Raw genomic sequence first — 14,428 nt, 5'->3', positions numbered from 1 at the left:
ACCTTCTAAAGTATTTTGAGCTGATTTTGTCCTGAAGTCCTCACTTGCTGTTTGTTCATCTCTTGTGGTCAAAGGTTCGTGGAGTAAGAACTCAATTACTCATTTGCAGGTGGCTGCACTGTAAAGGTATCCATACAATGAACGATGAGACACATTATCTTCTTGTAGGTGAGTCTGTTAATATCATTTGCAACAAACACACAAAATACTCCTAACTTGTACCCTTGGAAAACTACCTGTAAAAGAAAGGCATATGCTCATGCTAAAAAGTAGTGTTTGGGTGAATCAGGTCTCTTCCAAATTAAGCCAGTATTAGTGACCAAAATCAGTTGCATTTAGCTGTCAGAAGTGGTTTGGCAGGAAGTTTTCCCGTTGTGAAGCTCCCACTGTGTGACAAAGTATCAGTCAGGCTCAATGTATGTCTTCATTCTGAACTAATCTTTTGCCTTAACTCAAAGCACTTGCCTTTAAAACTGTATTTATTGAAAAGCTGGTTTTCACTCTCCTCCTTACAAAAGGAAATTTGGAAAAGCACACATGAACCGGTATAGCAATGTGACAAGGGTTACACGAGTCTTTGTGAATAGCAGCTTTGAGAGCTATAAACTACTTCATTCATCTTGATTATTATTTAATGGTGGAAGCTGACAGTAAGTTCTTTGCCTACAGCATATTGAAAACTGACAGAGAGAGGGCATAGTAATGAGAATTTAATAGCAAAATAAATAATACAGAAGCTTCTTCACTGATTGCATTATTATTATCCTGCTGAAGTCAATAGGAAAGCTGTGCTCCCAACACCTGCCAGAGGAGCAGGGCTTCCCCCTGAGCACTACATGTTTGCAACAGGAAACACGTGGCCTTGGACAAGTGACCGGCTCTGGCTGCGCCCAGAGTGGTGAGAAGATTGAAAAGGCAGCCTGCACGCGTTCCCTCCACCAGTGCTCTCCTTACTGGCCACGAACAGAAAACAAATACCACTCCCAGACATTTTACAGCCCCAGTCTCAAGGGCAATGACTTATCATTTCACTACGAATCATTGAAATAAAAATAACTGTGAATTGAATCATTATCTCTCTGTCGAAGAGGGCACTGCCAAGCCCAGGAGATGAAGAAAGCCTCCTTTCATGGTAACTGCCAGCCTACCTTCCCTCTTGTTCCAAACCTCCTAGAGGTGTGTGACAGGTAAAAAATGTTGTGGTCTTCCAAGGCTCCTAACTTTCTTCTACCAATTACCAGCCATCCAAGTTCTGTGGAGAGATCAGCACTTTGACATTATCTTCGAGCTCCACGGCAAAGTGTTTTGCACATTAAACTGGCCAAGATGACTAAACCTGGTTTATCACAGTACTGCTTCCCTAAGGTTAGCTGGGATTGACCTACAGGACTGTTCTGTCCGTGTTTATGATAACCCATAACAAATATAACTAGAACCTGGCAGTATTACTAGACAATCTATCTGAGATCTCAGTTGATGGAATACAAATCAGTATAATTCCCAGTATCAACCCGTGTAGGACTGACTGGTTTTGATTTCCTGCTGAGACTAATACAAAACAATGCACACTCATATGTTGTTATATTGCTTTTCAACAACTACCACCCTGTGAAAGATGATATATGTTTTGCAATATATATATTATCCTATCCATCTCTCTCCCCCATGTTTCCATTTATACTGAGTCTCATTTGTAGGTTTTGAACCAGAATTTGGTATCAGAAAAACTATTTTCTGCGACCACAATATTTTCACCACTCCTGTGGGGTCTTTAAATCCAGTCTTGAGGCTGTTGCAGAGTTTGACTTTCTTTCTTTGTCTCCATAACCACCCTAATTTGTACGGATTTGCTCCTGACAATCTGTGAGACAAGTACAACAGGCCACTTTTATCCACATGGACCCACTCCTCTTTAAAAGTCTCTCAGCCTTCAGAGTCTTGAAGAGAGTGACACCCATCTCAACCTTCTTCAACCAGAAGGATGCTGGCATTTGTTGGCAAAATCCAGTGAGGATCAGTCTGACCGCCAAACTGCTGCACTAACAGACTCTCTCTCTGCCTTATACCATCTCTAACATTTTAGTCTAGATTTCAAACTCTGCTTTGAAATGAAGGGTAGGTCTCAGATACTAACAACGTGTGTTAAATACATATACCAAGAATATAATGTACTGGGTACATGGCAAAAAATATGCCTGATCACATATGGTGTCTGAAAAGTTAAAAAACAGACATTAACACTTACAAAACAAGAGCTCAATTAGAATAAAGGTTTACCAAACTCGACTTTTTCTAACATAATATAAAATCTAGCAATGTTATCTCTGACATACATGTTAAACCTATACTTCATTTTAGCATAGCAGCATAGTGCTCCTGACCTGCCAGCAGTGTGAATCCACCTGGTTCACAGCAATCCATCCCCGAAAAGGCTGTACAGGGTCAGACAGCCCACCTTCCATTCTCCAGCGTACTTTTAAAAGGCAAACCACTGGGGCCCGCTTAACATTCGGGTCTCCTGTGGCTGCTGGCACTGTGCTCCCTATCGTGCAGCTATAACCCTCCCTGTGCCACAGGTTTCTTCAGAGCCGGGCAGCCAAGGTCCTACTCAGACAAAGACATGCCCACAGCATACTTTAAAAACTCCTATTTAATTCAGCCCATATTTGTAACAAACAGTGCTGGCACAGGTTAACCATACGGTTTGCAAACCTGCGTGGAGATACCTCCTCAGGACCGAGGAGCCCGACCACTATCCCAGCTGTGCCGAAGGGGCCGGGCGCTCCCGCTCGCCCCGTCCGGCCGCGCTGCCCCCGCTGTGTCCGCCCCCGCGCACACCCTGCGGCATCCCCGCGCCCCTTCCCGCCTGGCAGCGGCAGCGACGCGCGGGAATTAGCCTGCAAACGGCAAAATGATCCTGTTTCCTCAAGAACATACACGTATATATGAGTGTCTCTGTGTGTGTATACAGACACACACACACATATATATATATATATAAATATATATATACGGGCATGTACGTGGCTTGCAAACTTCGGGGGCTCGCAGGCGATGCTGGGGGCTGCACGGTTTGGGGAAAGCCGCGACCCCAGTGCAGCACCCCGGAGCGGCGGCGGGCGGGAGAAGCAGCACTCGGCGAGGGGAGGGGGCGGCCGGCCCCTCGGTCCACGGCAGGAGGAGGAGATACCCCGAGCGGCAGCCCAATGGGAATAGTGGCGCTTCCCCTTCTCCCGTTTCCTCTCTCCACCCCCAGCCCCAGGCCGGGGAGGCGGGAGCGGCAGCGCTGCAGCCCGGCCACCGGCGGGGCACGGGGCCAGAGGCAGCCCCGCACGGCCCCTTCTCCGCCTCCGCAGAAACACCTGCGGGGGGAAGGATGCCGGGAGGGGGCCGCCCCCCGCCGCGGGAGCGCGGGCTGGCTCCGGAGCCGCCCCAGCCAGAAGGAGGAGGAGGAAGGGGAGAGGCAGAGAAAGGAGCAGGAGGGAAGTGGGGAAGTTGTGCCTTGCCCGCCCCGCCGAGAGCCGGAGCCATGGGCTCGGCCGGGGGGGCGCGGGCCGCCCCCTCGCTGCTGCTCTCGCTGCTGCTCGGAGCCTCGGCCCCGCTCTGGCTGCGGGCGGAGACGCTGGGTGAGTGCGGGGCCGGGCGGGGACGGGCGGCGGGCGCGGCGCTGGGCGAGCGAGGGGTGCTGCGGGCTACCCCCGCCGTCCTCGCCTCGCTGCTCTGCGGGAGCGTAGCCTGAGCTGCTCTCAGGGCTGTATATAGCTGACCTGGTTAATCCTCGCCGGGTTTATCCCTGTGTCTGAGTAGCTGCGAGATTAGAGTGGTAACCAGCCTTACGGTAAATTTATACTACGACTTTCTTGATCTTTGTTAATTAGGACTTTTTTTAAAATTTATTTTTGTAATAAGTCGGATAAGCGGCGAAAAAGTTGCGTGCAGGAGGTAGGGAGAGGCCACCTGGGCGCCCGCTGTGGCCGCGCCTCGGCAGCCCCGGCGGGAGCCCCGGGCGCGGCGGGCGGCGCTCGGTCAGCGGCAATGCCGGGGCTGCTCCGTCCGGGGCTGGGGCCAGCAGCCCCTGCCCCACAGCCGCGGACGGCAGCTCTGCTCTCACACCGCCTCGGGGAGAGAGTGAAATGCCCGTACTTGTGCCGGGACGAAGTTTAGTAGGCATCTCTAGGAGACGTTACGAGCCTTTTTGTGGTAGTGCAGTTTGTTGCAAATAGAGTGCGGGTGCTCTTCTGTGTTTTTAAACTTCCTGTGTAAATTACCACTACAGCTGACATCTCCGACCGCGGAGTTGCAACCTCTTGACTGTTGCATTGCATGGCCTGATGCATCCGTCTTGGAAGACTTAGCTGGCAGCTACCGATAAAATAGCTAATACTGGAAACTAAGCATCATAATGAGCTCGACAATGCATTCAGATAACTCAGAAGTCCTGTATTAATGTTCAGACTTGGCTGCACATTCCAGAACCCAGCGCCGTGCCATTAGCTGTATACAGGCATTGTATACAGGCATTGGCAGAAAGTACTTCGGCTGATTAATACCTGTTCTTCCCATAACCTCCTGTTAACAGAGGTTCCTGATATGCATCTCCACAAAAGGGAGAAGTTGGTATGAGTCGTCCTGCCACTTGCCACCTTCTTGGTAATTTTGCTGTTCTGTCCTCGATGTACTGGGACTCCGATTTGATATGTTTCAGGAAACATATGTAGCAAAGAAAAAGCATTCCCTTAATTCCCTCTTTTCATCACTATTTGGAGTGGGTTTTATTTGTTTTCTCTTTCACCGATGTTTTTCGCTCACTCAATGGCACCAGGGAGAAGAAAGTTATTTGGGAGGCAAGTGGGTAATAGTAAATCTGTTGGGATTTCAGGGGGCTTTGGTGCATACAGTAACACAGTAGTAAGTATGAATGTCCCTTCTTGTCCACATTCCCAAATTAATTGGTAAAAGCACTTTTGTTTTATCCGTGCTAAAAATTTTTCTACAATCAACAGAATGGAAACACAAGTACTATTTTGCCTGGTTCTCTTTGGACCAAACTCGGATTTACAAGATTATCTGTCCAATGTCTAGAAAGCAGAAAAGATGTTGATCCCCCTCCACTTCATTTCTCCACAGGGGGAGCTCTTCTGTGTTTGTTTATTACTGTTACCTTATAAATTAAGGGCTGAGTGTTCTGAAGTCACACCAGTGGAGAAAGGAGATAAGGATAAGTGGATACAAACTTCCTGTTACACAAGCTTCTTGACTTGATTTAGAAGTTGTAATGGAGCAGGAGAAGTGCCAGAGTGAATCAGGCTCGAGTTTCAGATAATTCTGTATCTCTTCACCACTGGTGTTTCCAACCACCGGGTTCAAAGATGCACTGGTTTTAGTATATTGATTTTAAAAAATGAAGCATTACATTTTTCTGACTCTTCATAAGCTAACTGCACAACATGCAGCCTTTACCTCCCTTTTAACTTTTTCTTGAGGGGTGCTACAGAACAAGGATGAAGTGGCTGTTACAGCTTCTGTTCTTTTACCTCAGTTTCAAATTAAGGAAAAACCTTTTTTTACCTGTTCTTGGTTATTTCAGAGAATGGCTTGTATCTGAGTGTGATTGTGTAGAGTCTGGGTGTCAGCACTCTTTCTGTTCTTGAAAATATGTTAAATGTGTGTTTGAGGAGTCTATGAATGTGGAATTTTGTTGTCCATAAAATGATAATACGGAAGGCTAAGCATCAAGGAAAACTATTTTAATTAAAAAATATTTATGGGCTTAGTAGCTCTCGCCTGGGAACAAGTACTACATCTATGACTGTCCGTGAGTAATATATAGCTTTGGGATTTATAATAAAAGGCAGTTCTTTTCTCTTTTATTCTGCTGTACACCAATCTTCTCTTGGGGTTTCAGTTGCCAGTTCTTTACAGAGAACTACAAAACAAACCTTGTTTCCCATCTGCCAACCTCACACAGCTACCCCTTATCCTGGTATCTCTTCTAAGCATCTCCTCCAGTGGTTAGAACCCAAGGCAGAAGGGAGGCAACCCTGAACGTACTATCTTTGCCTTTCACCATTCCCTGCTTTTTCTTCTGGTGGTGTTGAGCAAAACATTGAACCATGTAATTGTGGGCAACAGAAGTCAGAGTTGAATCTGAATCTTTCATAGTTTTGACTCATTTTCTATTGCATTTCTGGCCAGTAGGACTTAAAACTGATCTGAAGGTTGGTTGTTTGTAGGAGGGCATAAGAGGAATGAGGATTTTAATCTACTAAGTACAAGATTTAAGCTACTGCTCTTGCTGTACCTCATTTATTTTCACTTAAAACACAGCTATGAAACTAGTTCATGTGGGATTTGCAGATCAGCATCCAGGAGAGAGCTTTGCTTGCCGTATTCCTGGATCTGTTGACAGTTGCACCCAGTGCCCAGTTGGAAGAATCGATGGGGAGTAGACTTTTATGTGTTTTGAGGAAAGGCTGTTATTCAATGTGACAACAGTGTATCCAGTAATTACCAGAGATTATGCCTGTTCTCAGGGGCTTGCACAAAACCCTTGCTGAAGAATACTGGTGTGATCATGCTAATCCACTTTGTATGCCCGTTTCCAGCAGTTTGAAATGCAGATTGAGATGAGTCTTTCTTGTACCCAAACCCCGTGCTACAGTTTCTGAATATAAGTGATTGGTAAATTTTCAGTTTGTTTGCGTTTTGTCCTTATGTCTGTTTCCTTCCTTGGCTCCCTCTCTCTTGCCTTGGGAATGCTGACTAGAATTGCTAAAGAGGGAGGCAACAGTTTTCCAGTTGCAGTTCATAAGCAATGCGCGTACCCACCACAAGAAAACTGCAATGTTTTCTGTCACACAGACTTTGCTATAAATAGGTCTGAGCTCTTTGTAAGTACTTCTCTTTAGGTTATCAGGGGATGTATTTCAAACAAAATCAAAGACAGGGAGGGCAGCGAGAGCCTCTTTGACAATGCAGGGAGAAAAAGATGCTTTGGAAAAGTTGTTACCTGCATGGCTGTTGAATCATATTTCATGAAAATTATTTGTTGGTTTGCATATGCAAAAATATATTAATTTATATTCATCAGCACTGTGTCACCTTTAGTCCATCTGAGGTATGTGGGTAGCACGGTAAAAATTTGTTTGAAAGAATGCCAGTTTTGAGGACTGTCGTGCTACTGTATGGGGATGTCTAAGGTACCTTTTCAAAAGTATCTTAGGTACCAGGACTAGTGTAGTTTTGAAAGCCCATCTGAGCTCTCACAACATGGTGAGAAGTGTGGTCCTGTGTGGTGGCAGGCACTGAAGTCCTCAGCATAGGCATCACTGTAGTTTGGGGCTGGCTGTATCGGATCAGATGCTCTCCTGTGGCATGTACTCATCAACATATGGGTTTGCACCATCTGCTAAGAATAAAACAAGCCAGACAAAATCAAAATAAAGTCCTTCTGACTGGATTCAGTGGAATGGTGTTGGATCCCAACTAACTGCAATAAAAAATATTAATAGCAATGCATAAGAATGAGCACACAACTTCCCCAAAAGGTTTAATTAGTGTTACAACTGGGAGTGGGAAACTTCAAATTGGGACAAGCTAATAGTGATGCTTAAATAAAAAAGGGATAGTGGTTTGACTAGTTTAAAGAGTATACATATACCTTTATTTTTGGTTTCAAAAGAAATTACAAACTATCTAATTAAACTGATTTTGTCTGTGAAAATTGTGTGAGTACTAAAGCCACATTTTTGAGGTTGGCTGGATGCTTGTACATAGAGAGAGGCTGCCAGTAGTTTTGGTTAGGATTGTTGATCCTGTATAATTAGGCCTGGGAGCTGAGTGTTTTGAGGAGAGGAAGCATTGCCTCTCTCCCTATCTCTTCTTTTGGCAGACCCAGGACTTGCCTCTCAGGAGTTTCCTTCCAAGATATGAAGGCTTAGTTTGGTGGTGGTACTTTCTCATACTCTTTGAGCAAGATTTCCAGTTCCACCGTGACCGTATCTGTTATTTCTCGTTCCCTAATGGGACAGGATTGCTGTCTGGTGGCATTTCCATTCTGCTCCCACAAACAGGCACAGAGGAGGATGAGTGCACCCATGCTACGCAGTATTTGCCCATCTCCAAACAGCTTCAGTGAAGGTATTTTCAAGCCAACCATGATAAAAGACAGAAGAATAAATGGGGAAAGCAGAGCAAGGCTAGAATCCCAGTTCCCAGGCCTCCTACAGGACCAGGGTGGTTATTTTTATATTTAGTATCTTGCATTTCAGCCCAAGCTGCATCTGTAATTGCATTCGTGTTCATCAGGCATTTAGTTAAGCTCTAAAACATTGTTTCTTCCTTCAGTTGCTGCAGAAACCTCATATCTATCACAGTTTTATTCCATGATGTTCAGGTTTCTGGCATTTCCACCACAAATTGTTCAACAATATTGGATTTCAGTCTAATGCTTTGACATTAAAGTTGAAGTCATGTTGATGTCATCTTCCAGATGTTCATGTCTACTGAATAAAAATTTTGTTTGTTTGTTTTATTTCAAATTACAAAAACACATGGGGAATTCTGGATGTGATCCCTCATGCTATACAAAGGCCTGTGTGTGTCCTGTCAGAAATCAAACAAAACTTTTCTTCATGGAGTAGCAGGAGAGGCTTCAAAAGGCTGGAAACATAGGTGGATTTCTTCACCCACCCGAACAAAATGGCTTTGTTACGTGCCTGAGCCTTGTTGTTGCAGCTGCACTAACTGTGCAGAAAGGAGATGTGTGGCTTCTGCCTGAAGTTACTCGTGTTTTGCTCTGATGCCACACCAGTTCTGTGGTGGTGTTGTTTCGCCTAAATAGTCAGCAATGCCTCTCTTGTAAAATGAACTCATAACAAGAACAACAAAAATCCACTTTCTCCTCCAGGTCTGCAAAAATATATTTTAACTTTTGAAATAAATTCAGTTATCTTATGGGTCTCCCTCTGCTGAGATGCTTTAGCAGCGAGGTCCATGGCTTGCATTTGAGCTGTCGCCTTCCCTGTTTTGTCAGCTTTCTCCCAAAGGCAGGGGTTTGCATTAGTCCATGTTTCTTGTGTCAACATGCTACAGGGGAACTGAAGTTCAAATGCCTCTGAGCTACTGAAGGCTTTTTGGGTGGTCGTGTTAACATTTTCAAACCCAAGGAATCAGCACTTACTGATCTAGTGATTTAGCACAGACAGAAGAAACATGGTTAGACTCATGGTCCTTGCTAATGCTCATGTTTTGAAAATGAATCCACTTTTCTTTTTTAGATGAAAGTTAGCTGCTGTGTTTTGTAGGTGGAAAGCAAAGTAAAACTGTATCAAAATAAACTGAGCAGTTACACTGAGTCACTCTTGGGTTGAGTGAAAAACTGTTCAGACCTTTCTGCTGTATCCTGTTTCAGAAGTTGAGAATGTGATTGTTTAATACTACTGCTAATCAAAAGAATCTGGTCAAAGTAGAATTGTGGAGTTTTCAGTATAAGTGTACACAGGGTGGCATAAAATAAACTTCTCTCTGCTGTTTTCCACATCCATAAGTAAATACCTTTCATTAATATGTCACAGAAGACACAGAAATTATGCTGTGGGTCACAGGTGGTGCCACAACCAATGCTATAGTACATAAGAAATTACGTAGCTGCTTTCCTTTTTTTTTTTTTTTTTTTTTTTTTTTTTTTTCAAATTTAAAACATCTTTCAATCTTTCACGACAACTATATGTAATCACAATGAACTGGGAAGATCACAGAAGTTTATGGATGTTCTGCATGTGCCGTTTTGTTTAGTACCTTGAGGATGAGTATCAAGCAGGCTCGTTGTGTGACAATACTGATAAAAGACATTTCTTGCTTTCAGTGCATCAGGTCAGAGTAGTTCTTTGATTGGTTCTTCATCATAGATCAGTTAAATTTTACTTCCATTTCTACTGGAGTTGCAAGAAACCATTTTGTTAATTTGCAGTAACCATGGAGGAAATAGTTTCTTAGACACTGGGTTCACTGAATCAAAAGACATAAAATTTGTTGTGCTGATAAATGACAATTATCATTTCCATCACAAATCAATTTGTTTTCTCTTGAGATATTTGTTATTTTACATCTTGGGGATAATGGGGTGTTTGTATAATTCACTTTGAGAAAAGTAGCGTCCTTTCTCTTGTCCTTTCTTATTAACAAATCGCATTCCACCCAGGTGTACAGGCATGAAAGGCGGATGCGTGATTTTTCAAGTAAGTCAGGACAGGTGTGATTTCTAGGAAAAAAAAGACCATCCTCCATCATTGATAGCTTTGTATCTTGCTTGATGTGTATCACACTAACAAGGTAATTGCATATTAAAATGAGAGGAGTGTGTGGTTTAATTCTATCATGTTCAACCACTTCCTCTTGCCCAAATTAAAACTGTTTTGAAATCTTGCCTTCCCACCTGCTACTGTAACTGGAACAGTTCTGCTTCAGCCTCTCCTTACCCTGGTGTCTCTGAATTTCCTGTCCCTGTGGGTTTGTCAGTCCTTAGCACTGCTGTGAATATTCCTATTCCTGTGCAACCCAATATTCGAGTCTGGCCTTGAGCTTGCAGCATATGTTTCCCACACAGTCCAAATTTGGTGCAATATACTGTAAGTTAATCTCCAGTAAAGCATAGCGCAGAGAAAAACCTGGGAAGAAAACAGATGGAGAAAGTAGAGCAAACAATTTGCATATATATGATATGACTCTTAGTTAAGATTAGCATTTCCCACTTTGCCTGAAAAGCCCTTAATAAAAATCCAACTTCATGTTTGCCTCAAGTCAGCAGAACCAGAGGAGATGCCCTAATGGCAAAATGTCCCCCTAGCACAGGGTGGGAGGGAGCTCCATCTCCTGCTCCAGCCCTGAGTTGTTGACGCATTTCTGGTAGGCAGAGGGGCAGGGAATAAACTGCTGTCTGTGGCATATTTGCTCCTCATAGCCTTCAGAGCTCTGAACCATCACCAGGGTCCTGAGTTACTCTGCATGGGTGGCTGATGGAGGAATATGGCCATTTTCCCATTTATTTATGGTCCTTCACGGCTCTTTCTGAGCATGCAGGTACAAGAAGTGCTTGGCAATGGACTTGGTGCCTTCTCTGCACTTGAGGTTTGTAATATGGACATGTGCCATAGTAATAATTTATTTATATATAAACCAAAACATTAGTTTCCCTTTTGGAAAAATGGGACTCTAAGATTCCTCTGAAATTTCCATATAATTTCCATATATTTGTAGCTCCATTCTCGTATTTGTCCAAATCCGCACAACAATAAAATGTTGATGTGGTCAGTTGCAGCAGTATGCCACCTTCATAAAAGGAAATCATTGAAAAATATTTAAATGAAGCTGTGCAATATTACAAATCTCTTTTGTTTCAGCAGTTAAAAAGGCATAGAAGTTTTCTCACACCCACAAGCTCAAGACTGCTGTATTTAGAGTGCTGAAAAGCAAATTACAGTACTGAAGCTTGCTTCTCTGGCGGGCTACATTTGGGTATAGTGCCTAAGTCCTGGAAGCAGTGACTAAAACATGCTTATTTTTGACATGTACTCTGGTACTGTCTGTCTTTCACAGATTGCATTGGAACCAGATCGTGATTCACATTTGTGTTAGTGTAAGAAAGACTTTACTACTTGTTCAGGTGTCAAACCTGCATGCTGAGTGTAAAGTTCTGTTAATAGACATGGCTTCCTGTTGATAGAAGTTGCTTATAAGGAGATACCTTTTGCTTTCTTTTGACCTTTTAGCAGCTAAATAAACAAAATCTCAGATCTTGGTATGTATTTGTCTTTGTGAACCTCTCCAAAGGTGAGAGGCTTCTTGGGTGCTAAATGCTACCCAGGTCAGTTGCAGAAAAGTCACTGCCCAGCTGGAAGGATTTCCCCGACTGCTCCCAGATGGCTGTGCTGCAATGGTTAAAACCTCAGACTTTGAGAAATGCTAGTATGGATGTAAGTTATGCTGCTAGATAAGACAGGAGGGTTGTCAGGGTTTTTTTTTTTTTTTCCTTTACCTGATGGTGGCAATCCAACTAGTTACCAAAATAACTTTTCATATGTTTGAGGCTGAGCATCTCCTGAGGCTGGCTGCAGGGGACATCCTGAGGAAAGCCAGTTCCCAGCCACAGTCTGAATGGCTGTGGGGTGGTTGCAGCAGAGCACGTGGTAGGAATTTGTGGTTTGTGGAAACACTGCGGAACCAATTGGAGGTCATTTGCTTCTTTCTCATTTCTGCTTTAAGAGGGACATTACAGTAAATAATGCCTGTGAAGAGGAGGGGAAAACATGCCATTGTTTGTTTGACCTCCTTCTCCTTTTGCATCCCTTTGATGTTGGTAAATAAATAATTTGGGCAACAAAATCAGCACTCAGTGGTGTTCCTTTGTTTCTTCTGCTGCTCTACGTTCCCTTCCTGCTCTTGGCCCTCCTGCCAGCCACTGCTTGGTTATCTTGTGCAGCAAAACAAGTGTCCTTAGGAACTGCTGCAGCACAGAGAATAAAATGTTTCCTGACTTCCCAATGGAGTTAAATTAAAATGCCACTCAAAGAAAATATTTACGTGCTATTTGTTTTTCCTTTTGCAATAGGGCATACTGTGATGTGGGAGACTTTTTCCCTTAAAAAGATATTAATACTAATTTGAAAGCCATGGAGGATGACAGTCACTTCTTGGTTGTTTGGTTTTTTGCTTTTTTGGGGTTTTTTTTTGTTTCTTTACAGACTTGCCTTGATTTTTAATTATTTCTTTCATTATTTAAAAATATTTTTTTCTGTATCCACAAAATATTGTGAAGAACATAAAACTGGACTTCTGAAAAAATCCTGCTGTGGATTTATATACTTTTGAAGCAGGACTCAGCCAGTTGCTTGGCTGGTGTAAATGGCATCTGCCCTGAACCCAGGGGCTTGTGAAATCCCCAAATGTGTGGCCATTTCTCTCTCTACCTTCCCCATGGTGCCTGTGGCTCTGGGCCCCAGCGCTGCTGGGGAGGAGGATTGGGGATTTTCACCTGCCCAGCAATGCCTCGGGGCTCTGGTGTTGCGCTTTGAGCTCACTGCCAGGAGAAGCACAACGCTCTGACATCTCACCATTCTCTGTGGAATAGATGTAGGTCCTGGTTTCATGGAGGTGCCTCTTCTGTTACAATGGCACAGTAAAGAGCTGATGCTCATGGCCCAGGTTTGGCAGCAGAGAGGTTAGAGATTAAACACTTACCTCTGCATTTTACCCCATCACCTCAGAAAGCAGTGAAGGCATGAACCCGTTTGTGTTTGCAGCATGCATGGTTCTGTTAGTGATGAAGGTTAGAGTTGCTGTATGAAAACCTAAAGTGTTTTCAGACTACATCAGTGGATTTGGATGGCATCTGACAAGAAACTTGGATTTTCTGTCTTTTCTCCTATCCCATGTGAGCAGAGAGGGCACAGGTTTGACTGGAAGGAGTTGATTTTTTTTTTATTTTTTAGATACTTATCTGTTCTTGTGCATAACTCAAATCTTATTTCAAACACAGATGCAAAACTCCTTGACTCAATTATTATTGTAGTTTTTAATAAGTTGGAGTTATTACTTCAGTGAAAACAATGTGGAAGATGAGACAAATCTCTTTTCCCCTTGTGGGGCTTCTCATCAGAGCTCTCAGAGCCATAGTGGAGTAGGGAGAGCTTGCCTTCTCCAAGAACCACCATGGAGGTGACCTTCAAAAGGATGTCAGACTGGGAGAGAGGAGGCAGGGAGGGAAATAGGGTTACTTTGGAGGGACTTTATCCTGGTGGAAAGATGGGCAGCCAAGGGACATCAGGTAGCAGTAGTCTGTAACCAGGGAGTCCAAGTGGGAAATGCTGGGGCTCCCAGGGCTCGTCCCATAGAATGGAAGAGGGCAGGGAGCTGCAGGCTGAGTGCGTGATCACGCCTAGGTATAACATGTATTTAGCACTGGAGTGAGTCCAAGGCTGTTATGAATTGCTTCATGAGGGTGAATCAGAAGGATGAAAAAGGCAGCTGTTTGCTGCCAGGATATTGTAGCAATGCTTTGGAAAATGCTTTGATATCCTACTCTGTAACTGTTTTGTAGTTGGCCAGTTCGACATGTTTCTGAAAGGTGCAGCACATGGAAACTTTTTATAGCACTTATTTGAAAAACTGCAACCTTTTCCCTATCTCAGAAGGGAATGGTTGTTTGAAGGCACTGTGTGCATCCACATGTGTGTGCAGCCAAGGGATGGAAAAGCCCAGGGAGTAGAGGAGTGAGACACCATGGCTCAGCTTGTGTGCTGGGCCTTGGAAGGAATAAGGAGAGAGTCTGTCCAGTCAGGTTCTGCATGACAAGAGGGTACCTGAAGCATCATCTTCAGGGATCTCTGTACTGCTTCTGGTACCTCCACCACTGTGCTAAAGCCCCAGTATC

General features: G+C 44.0%; 1 protein-coding gene across 1 annotated transcript in view; it reads left to right on the top strand.

The window, feature by feature from the left end:
- The first annotated feature begins 3,291 nt into the window (after nucleotides 1-3,291).
- Nucleotides 3,292-14,428, top strand: part of DCBLD1 (discoidin, CUB and LCCL domain containing 1) — a 46,571-nt gene continuing 35,434 nt past the window's right edge. The window contains exon 1 of the mRNA XM_033056092.1: nucleotides 3,292-3,626. Within this exon, the coding sequence (XP_032911983.1) occupies nucleotides 3,377-3,626 (250 nt within the window). The 5' untranslated portion in view covers nucleotides 3,292-3,376. The remainder of the gene's footprint in view (nucleotides 3,627-14,428) is intronic.

This window comes from Catharus ustulatus, chromosome 3 (genome assembly GCF_009819885.2).
Source record: "Catharus ustulatus isolate bCatUst1 chromosome 3, bCatUst1.pri.v2, whole genome shotgun sequence".
NCBI lineage: Eukaryota > Metazoa > Chordata > Aves > Passeriformes > Turdidae > Catharus > Catharus ustulatus.
This window is presented reverse-complemented; position numbering and strand designations above follow the sequence as displayed.